The following is a 9,643-nucleotide window of genomic DNA, read 5'->3' as shown; positions in this document are numbered from 1 at the left end:
CTGTCCCGGCCTCAGGCCCCGGGCTCAATCGCAACCTCTAGAGGAGATCGGGCGGCCAGAAGCTCCGCGGGCTCCCCATCCCTCGCGGCCGGGCTGCAAAGCACGCTGGGAGGTTCAGTCCCGCGCGGCCAAGTCCCCATATTGCGCCGGGAAAGTCCTGGCAGTGCGTTCCGTAAGCATCACAGAGCGTGTGAAGCACGGGCAGCCATTTCCGAAGAGGGCAAAACACCCGCCCTCCGTCTTAAAGAAACAGAAATAAACTGTTGACCAGCTTTAAGGCCTATGGGAGGGGGTACCGGGTGGTTACTGTATGAGAGTAAGAAGGAAAAAATATTATTTTCTCGTATTTGTATAATGTTCTTGGGAGATTCGGAAGATGGATGCCCAAGGTAGGGAAATTCCCCTTTCTGGGTTCCCGTGGCACTGAGGTAGCAGGAGTTGTGCGGTGAATTCTGCAGAAGCACATCCGCAGAGTTCGCATTTAAACGTACCTGTGCGTCGTGCGTCCTTCTATCACATTTGGTACATGACTCGAGTTCTGGAAAACATTTAAGTGGAGACCCCGTCCAAAAGACAGATCTGCACAAGAATAGAATGGAGAGAGCAGAGGGGGCCAAGGGCACGGAAGGCAGGACCACCGCTTTTATAGGCTCTTTGGGGGAGCAGTGGAGTAATTCCTTGGAAAGGCTCCCCACCCCCCGCCCGGGTCTTGGGTAAATAAGGAAATCAGATGCATTTGAAGAACTCTTTCCTTCATTATAAATAGAGTTCATTCCCGTTCTTTGTGATAGTTAAGCTCTGCAAAACTGCTGCCAACGCTGAATTAGCGAATCCTGAACCATCGCGCCCCGGGGGAAAACGGAGCTAGGTGCCCGCGAGCCAGGTCGCCACGTGTCGGTCCCCTGATCAATACAGACCCTTGCTTTCTATGCGTGTGATTTAAAGACGCTTTATGATATATGTATTTTCTATTCATTAACATGAATTCCTGGCCAGTAGCACTGTAACTCGTGCTCAGGGGAGCTTATCTAACACTCGCATTTTCTCCACAGGGCACATCGCAGGCTCCTTGCACTTAGGAGCCTTAGCTAGCACTTCAGCACTACACCTGGGGCCATTTTAAACAGAAAAATCGGGAACAAAAAAGCACAAAAAATGTGAAAAATGTGGCACTAAGTAGATTGTGAAGAGGATATTTGTTTATAGTGTGAGAGCTGAAACAAGAAGGCAAAGCTTTGCTTCCTTCTGCCTCAGAAGGGAACCTGTGTTTTGGGCAACTGAGTATTTCACCACCCTGCACATCTCCATAAATGGAGGTAATAGTACTTTTGAAATATTGTGAGGATTGAAATGTAGCTGTGAAGAATCTGTTATAAGACACAGAGAGGCAGAAATGTTTTGCCTTATTGTGCATCAGTTCTGTTTGCAAAACAAACTTGACTACGTAAAATTGGTTAAATGAACTATCATATACTGAGTACATACTACACATACAACAGAACTTTATGCAGATCCTTTGGGAAACTGTCAGAGGAAATTTTAAAAAGAAGAAAAATGTTAGAAAAGTAATATAGTGTAGATTCAATATGTAAAGTATCCATTTGATACTCTCAGGTGGTTTTTTTTTAGCCAAGAATGGGTATACTGATGTATACTGTTTGGAATTATTGGTTGATACAAATTTCTATTCCTCAAGAAACTTGTACAGTTGTTGATGAAAACCTCCCAGTTAATGAGGTTACATAATCATATATACAGGTACCTAACATTCATATATAAATATGGGGTAAAATTTTATTTTTGCCCTTTTGCTCTTAAAGCATAGGATTTGGCAACATGTGGACTACACAGGAAAGCTAAAAAATAAAGATTAAAATTCAAATTTGAAAAGTCAACACCCACACATGTTGTTGTTGTTGTTGTTTACTGGGAAAATCAATTTATTTGTGCATAAACATGGTGTTATTTTTAGTATGTAATGAATTCCACTGATTGTCAAACAGAAGACTATTCTGAATGAACAGTATATACTGAAATAGTGAGATGAGTAATTTTTTTTTACCAGTTTTTAAACTTTTAATGACTTAATTTTTTAAAAATTTATCTTTATTGCTGAGAGTATTACAGGTGTCCCATTTTTCCTCCCAATTGATCCCCTCCACTTTGCTCCCACCCCCTCCCCAGGCCTTCACCCCATTACTGTGTCCATGGGTTGTGCGTACATGCATATAACGTCTTTGGTTAATCTCTTCCCACCCTCCACCCCTTCCCACTTTCCTCTGAAATATGATCATCTGTTGCCTGTGTCAATGACTCTGGATCTATTTAGTTCATCAGATTATTTTGTTCATTAGCTTCTTCTTAAAGAAGACCCTTCAACATTTCCTGTAGTGCTGGTCTGGTGGTGATGAATTCCTTTAGCTTTTTCTTATCTGTGAAGCTCTTTATCTGACCTTCAGTTCTAAATGATAGCTTTGCTGGGTAGAGCAATCTTGGTTGTAGTTCCATGTTTTTCATCACTTTGAATATTTCTTGCGACTCCCTTCTGGCCTGCAAGGTTTCTGTTGAGAAATCAGCTGACAGTTGTATGGATGCTCCCTTGTAGGTAACTAATTGCTTTTCTCTTGCTGCTTTTAAGATTCTCTCTTTGTCTTTAACCTTTGGCATTTTAATTATGATGTGTCTTGGTGTGGGCCTCTTTGGGTTCCGCTTGTTTGGGACCCTCTGTGCTTCCTGGACTTGTAGGTCTATTTCTTTCCCCAGGTAGGGGAAGTTTTCTGTAATTATTTTTTCAAATAGGTTTTCAATTTCTTGCTCTCTTCCCTTTCTGGCACCCCAATAATACGAATGTTGGGCCTCTTGAAGTTGTCGCAGAGGCTCCTTATACGATCTTTATATTTCTGGATTCTTTTTTCTTTTTGCTCAAAAAGGCTGGGTGCTTTTTGTTTCCTCATGTTCCAAATTGCTGATTTGAATCTCAGCATCCTCTACTCTACTGTTGATTCCCTGTAAATCATTCTTCATTTCAGTTCAGTAGCCTTCATTTCAAATTGGTACTTTATTATGTCATCGATTTTCTCAGTTATTTCCCTAATAGTCTGCTTAAATATCCTTATAAACAAAATTCTGAACTCTGTATCTGTTAGCTTGCTTGGATCTATTTCATTTAGTTCCTCTTCTAGAGATTTCTTCTGTTCTTTCCTTTGTGACATGTTTCTTTGCCTCCACATTTTGGCTGCTTCCAGGTGTTTGTGTCTATGTATTAGGTAGAGCCGCTATGTCTCCTGGAATTTGTAGAGTGGCTTTGTGTAGTAGGTGTTCTGTAGGGTCCAGTGGCTCAGCCTCCCCAGTCACCTGAGCTGGGCCTTCTAGGTGGTCCCCTGTGTGGGCTGTGTGCACTGTCCTGTTGTAGTTGAGCCTTGGTTGCTGTTGGCGTCACTGGGAGGAATTGACCCCCAGGCCAATCAGCTGCAACTACAGCCAGAGAGCTGCTTTGCTGGAGACACCCCTGTAGAGCAGGATTTACTTCAGTGGGGCTTTGGTGTTCACCAAGTGCTCCCCTTGAGTGTGTCACTTGTGGATGTGGTAGGGTTGTAATCCAGTGTGGCCGAGTCTGACCACCGGGTGCACTGTCTCTGGGGCCTCCCGGGAGGTGAAAAGTTAGCCTGTGCCAGTGCCTTGCCCAGGGCCACCCAGCATGAGCTACACAGCAAACCGTAGTTGGCTGCTACTTGTGCTGGGCTTGGAAGTGTCCAGGAGAGGACAAGCTATGAACCAATGCAGGCTGCCACTAGTGCCAGCCCTGGGGCCACTTATCAAGATGTATGGGGCACGATGCTACTTGTTTGAGAGATTTTAGGAAAGTTCTAAGCATGGGGCTCCAGAGGCCACTTGCACAGAAAAACTCCTGGAAATGGCCTGGATGAGCCTGCAAGTAGGGAGGGGTGGGGCCGAAGGTGTGAGTCAGGTGCTGGAGTTTCAAATATGGTACCTGCCTGCTGGCTGTGTGCAGAGAGGGCTCACCAAAGGAGCAATGGCCTCTGCCAGCTCTTCTGCGTGGGAGAAAGCTGCCCCTCCACCTCTAGCCCTGATTCCAGGCAGGTTAGTTCCTCCCCAAGTGTCCCAGGTCCTTTTAAGCTGTTGCCCAGCGCTGGGGCTCAGGAGGGAGCGCGTCTGAGTGAGTCAGTGTGGGGCCCTTTAAAGGGAAAGCTTTGGGCTCCCGCAGCCTCTGCGACCCTCAGCCCGAAGTTGTGAGGACTTCTCTTCCCGGCCCTGGAGCCCTGGGCTGGGGGCCTGCTGTGGGGTGAGACCCCTCACTCCTCCGGGAAACCCCCACCACCGAGCTGTCCCTCCTGGGTTTAAACGGCAGCACTGGGTGTGGGCCAGCAGCCGATGCTCCGAAATTCAGCCCTGATCCGCCCGCCTCTCCGCCTCTCCTACCAGCCTCAGTGCTTCTTCAGTTCCCTGGTTGTAGGGCTTCTGTTCAGCCAGATTTCAGGAGGCTCTGAGTGATCCTGGTTGTATTTAGTTGTAATTTTGATGTGGTTGCAGGAGGCAGTGGGTGCAGCTGTTACTACGCCTCCATCTTGATATGTCTCTCCCACACATGTTCTTATACTTCACTCTCAACCTCCAAATTCTGGAAAATGTTTCTGTTAACCTACCAACCCTCTCAATAAAAATATCCCAGGTTGTCATGGTGACATCATTACGTCCCCTGAACCACCTTGCTGTCTTGCAGTGGTTTCCTAATTCCTTACAGTCGTGGGATCTTTCTTTTTTTCATACTGTGTCTCAATTTTCCAGCCTAATACTACATCTGAGCCTGCTAGAATGGTGGCAAGTTAAAGATTTAATTTGGAACAGGGCAGGTGTAATTATTAATCTTACAGCAATAAGCAAATCAGTCTGGGAAGCTGATGAAATCCTCCATGGCGTATGTCCTGCAATGGCCCTTGATGAAAACATTATTGTACCCAGTCCTTCCTAGAATTTCTCATTTCTTAACCTGTATGGGCTGATTAAATTAAAAAAACTCTTGTTGTCCAGGTTTTTAAAACAATGATAGGAACATGGTAGTCAGGACATAAACTTCGGGTTAGCCCTTCTCTTCCCTCCAGCCCTAAACCCTTTCTTAGTCCCATCTCTCAGTCCCAGAACAGGAGCTTTGCAGACTAGTGAGTTCCTATAGTGCAGACCCTTATGGATGTTGTGGACTTGAGAGCTCAATTCTGACAAATAATCTTGCTGCCTTCCTTAGTCTGTGTTGGGGCTCCTAGAGTTATCTTCCTGGGAAGGTAGTCAAGAGCAGGGGCAGATCTGAGCGAGGGTTCCTTGGACGCGAAGGACAGTGAAGAGGCTAAGAAATGGAACAGCATAGGAAAGCCTGTGAAAGCTGCACGTTAGAAGCAACAAAACACTGTTTGTGGTTGTCTAGTATCTATTTGAGGAGAGAAATCATGTCTTTTGTTTGTCTACATGATGAATAAATAAGTGGCTATTTGGTGGTACCTTTACCAAGTATTTTGACTCTGCCCCTGCCAAAAGTAGACATCAGTTGGAAGCTGTAGATGTGCTTCATGAAGATTAGTATCTAAGTGTAAGGTACGGATCACTCTTTAATGACTCTTTAGTTTATAAATAGTTATCTAAGCTGAAAAGTCTGGGATCCTAGACTTTAAATTAAAAATAGACTTAAGGAAGTCTTTGAGCTATTACAATATTATGAAAAATCTAATAGAAATTGAAGGGAAGTGCAAAAAGGAAGCAAAGGTTTCCCCAAATCTTGAGTCTCTGCTTTTGACTGATAATACATATGGGTTTAAGATGGATACGTGTATTATTTCATTTTGGTCAGAAGCTCAGATCAGTATTTATATGTTGATGACTATGCCAAAGAAGATAAAACAAATAATTATAACTTAATATATTTAATTTGATCGGGAGGGGGAAAAATCTTTAGAACCTTGGAGTCCAGACATTCCACAAATACCTCTTATCTTCCATCCACTGCACAGATCCTGGGGGTAGGAATACAAAAGAATAGCCCCTGCGTTTAAGGAGCTCACAGTGTAAATGGGATAAAAACACGTCAGCCCTAAATTAGCTGACATAAATCTCACCACCCTGTAATGTGTGTTGTGGTTGAGATGTGGAATAGAGACATGGGAGCAGAGAGGAAGGAGCATGTAATCCTTCTTGAAAAAAACACATGGGGCTGTGAAAGAGGGCTTCAGGGAGAAACTAGTTCTTGAGAGAGCCGATTCCTGAGGGCTGGTGTGGATTTCCAAAAGACCAGGTGGCTTGAAGATATGGAGGTGCAAGTTGCAAAGAGTTTGGCTGAAACCCAGAGAAATAAGACTGACAGTTAAGCAGGGACTAGACATGATGAATCCTAAAAACTATAACAGAGACATCATGGCAAGAGGACCCAATGAAGACTTTTACGGAGGAGTAACCTAATGTCATATGCTTTAAAAATGGGTAATTTTAACGAGAATATGAAGGATGAATTGGAGAGGACTAGGGAGACCAGGGTAGTTTTTATTTTCTTAAAAAAAACTTATCATTTGGGTACAACATACACATAGTAAAGTGCATAAATATTAAATGTTTAGCTTGATAAATGTAACCACTAACCACATTAGGGACTTTCCCAGCATCCCAGAAGGGTCTCTCCTGTGCTTCCCAGGCAATACCCATTGTAGCTTCCACTCCTCCAGCCCACAGTCTGTGGAGAGCCACGATTCTGGCTTCTATCACTATAGTTTTAATTGTTCTTGAACTTCATATACAAATGGAATCATAGATTATGTACCCTTATGTTTAGCTCCTTATGCTCAACATTATGTGTGCCGTATTTATCCTTACTGATGAATGTAGCAGGAGTTCATCCTTTTTTTAAAAAAATATATCTTTATTGATTTCAGAGAGAGGAAAGGAGAGGGAGAGAGATAGAAACATCAATGATGAGAGAGTCATTGATTGAGTCCGCAACCCGGGCATGTGCCCTGACCAGGAATCAAACCCCGATCGCCTGGATCCTAGGTCGACGCTCAACCGCTGAGCCATGCCTGGCTGGGCAGGAGCTCATCCTTTTAAATTGCTGTGCATATCCCACCGTATGATTTTATACCACATTTAACTTGTCCATTTTACTGCTGATTGACACTTGGGTTTGTCAAATTTTTGGACCTTATGAATAACAGTGCTCAGAACTTTTTTATGTGTCTTCTGTTAATGGATATACCCACTCTATTTTGGTGTATGTCCAGGAGTGAAATTGCTATTATTATCAGTATTTTTATCTTTAGCCATTCTGGTGCCACAGTCTGTTAGGCGGACATTTGGCCATTATGAATAAAGCTGCTATACGTGTTCACACATAGGTCTTTATACGAACATATATTTTCATTGCTGGGACATCTAGTAAGCGTATGTTTATAAGAAACTGCTGAACTGTTTCCCAATGTGGCCGTATCATTTTGAATTCCCACTGGCAACCTATGAAAGTTCCAGTTGCCTCTGTCCTTGGCAACATCGGGTAGTGTCCGTTTAAAAAACTTTAGCCATTGTTGCAGTTCTAAGGTGGTATCTCACTGTATCTTTTTTTTTTATAAAAAAGATACAATTTATATAACATTAAACTCACCGTTTTAAAGTCGGTGATTTTTAGTATATTCACAAGAGTGTGCAGTCATCGCCGCTGATTACTGATTCAATAGTTTTACTCCTTATAGGCCTATTCGGATTTTTTCTTTTTTCTTGAGCCAGTTTTGGTCAGAGTTGTGATGCCATTGGTGAAACAATGTCTGCCAAAGAGGGTAGGTTTCAGCGCACAGGTGGAGTGATTAGTCTCAAAAATAAGGAAGGCTAGGCCTACATCTCAGATCCAAATGGACTTGTGGGATTGTCACTAAGGGCTCCTCCTCATTTTCCCGTCACGTGGTGGCGGAGGGCAAAGGGCAGGGAGGCAAGCGGAAGAGGGACGGAAGATGGAGGAAAATGGCAAAGACATGGAATGACTGTTAAGGGGAATAGGAAGGAATCCTGATCAAGGAAAGGGAAAGGAATTGCCAAGCAGTGGGTAGAATCAATAGAAACCGGACACTGTCGTCCTAGTTTTGAGAGCCCCTGCGATGCCCGCCCCCCCTCCCCCCCAAGCCAGACGTGGGCTCCTGCTTTCAGGATCTGAGGGGGTGAATTTTAAGATTGACACAGGGTTGGGGCTTGCTGTGCGAGTAGAAAGACGGGTGCACGGGGGTGGATGGGGGGGAGGGCAGGATTTCTGTTAGGAAGAAAAAAGGGTTATGCCTGCGGAGAGCTCAGACATTGGTGTGGGTATTGAAAATGCCAGAGCGTGAAGGGGGAAGGAAAGAAGATGCTCGGCTGGGCTGGGGTATCTCTCCATCCCTTTTCAAATGCGTCCATAGGCTGGGCAGGGATTGTGGCCCAAGCTGTCCCCGGAGTGCGGTGGCTCTCACAGAGGGGGGGGGGGTCACAAAATCTAGAAGGCGACGGAGGTGGCGCACAAGGAGACTTAGGAGAGACGTCTCAATTCTCCGCGGCGACGAGAGCGGCGGTGCGACCCCCGGGCCCTCGCCGACTTGCCAAACCCAGGCCCGGGTGCGGTTCAGAGTGTAAAGCGAAAGCTCCCTCCTGGAAGATGCTAGAAGCAGCCTGACCCGGAAGCTGCTCTGCCGACCCGGAAGCAGAGCCGCGCGCTGGCAGCGCCGCGGCGGAGCCCCCGCCCCCGCCCCGCGCAGCTGGCCGCCGCTGGGGCGCAGCTGGGGAGCCCCGGAGCCGCGGCGCCGGGTGGCCCTGATGGTCCTCGGCGGGCGGCGGCGGCAGAGGCGGCGGGAGGATGACCTCTCCCCGGGAGCGGGGTGCCGACCTGGCCCGTTTCTACACTGTCACCGAGCCTCAGCGACACCCAAGGGGCTACACGGTGTATAAGGTCACCGCCCGGGTGAGTGCCGGTGCCAGGCGGGGGTGGGATCCTGAATTGGGAGATGAGCGGTTGGGGTGGGGACCTGGGGTGGGGGGACCTGACCCGGATCAGAGCCCAGGGTGGGACGGGGTGCGCCTGGTGGCGGAGGTGGGGACTTCAGGGAGGCTGGGGCAGGGCTGAGCGTGGGATGCCCGGACTCCGCTGGAGAAGGCGGCGGGAGTGTCCCCGTTCCCGGGTGGGGCAGAGGGCGATGGTTTTCCATTGATGACTCCGTCCCCATTCTGTTTGGACTTTCTCTTCTGAGGCTGAGATTTGCAGAAGGGCTTTTGCTTGCTTCCGAGGGATAGGCAGATCCAAAGGAATAGTGCGTGTATTATTTTATCTACGTAACAGATCTTTCTTCTCTCCACCGTTTCTACAGCGTCATTGTTTGCACCGAGGCAGGCAGGCTCTCGGGAGGGATGTCTGTGGCAGGGTCACCGTTCTAGGACCTTTTTCTGTCTCTCTTTTTGCCTTTGACTTTTTCATGGTTCACAATAGGAGACATTGGAGAAATTCCACTGCAGGTGTCTAATGTGAGTTGTCTTGAGGGCACTTTTAAAGGCTGCGAGTCTCCCTTACAATAACTTCGCCGGTCCAATTTTTAGTACCCGCTTTATGTTTCATTGCTCTTGCTCCTTTTAAAGAGAGTTT

The 9,643-nt window shown here is 46.4% G+C and overlaps 1 protein-coding gene across 2 annotated transcripts in view; it reads left to right on the top strand.

Annotated features, from left to right (window-relative positions):
* Positions 1–8,862: 8,862 nt before the first annotated feature.
* Positions 8,863–9,643, top strand: part of RPS6KC1 (ribosomal protein S6 kinase C1) — a 110,513-nt gene continuing 109,732 nt past the window's right edge. For both annotated transcript variants that reach the window (XM_087827858.1, XM_087827857.1), the window contains exon 1: positions 8,863–8,968. In XM_087827858.1, coding sequence (XP_087683984.1) covers positions 8,864–8,968 — 105 coding nt within the window. In that variant the 5' untranslated portion in view covers position 8,863. The remainder of the gene's footprint in view (positions 8,969–9,643) is intronic.

This window comes from Miniopterus natalensis, chromosome 19 (assembly GCF_054644295.1).
Source record: "Miniopterus natalensis isolate mMinNat1 chromosome 19, mMinNat1.hap1, whole genome shotgun sequence".
NCBI lineage: Eukaryota > Metazoa > Chordata > Mammalia > Chiroptera > Miniopteridae > Miniopterus > Miniopterus natalensis.
The sequence above is the reverse complement of the archived record's forward strand: the minus strand, read 5'-3'. Positions and strand labels throughout refer to the sequence as shown.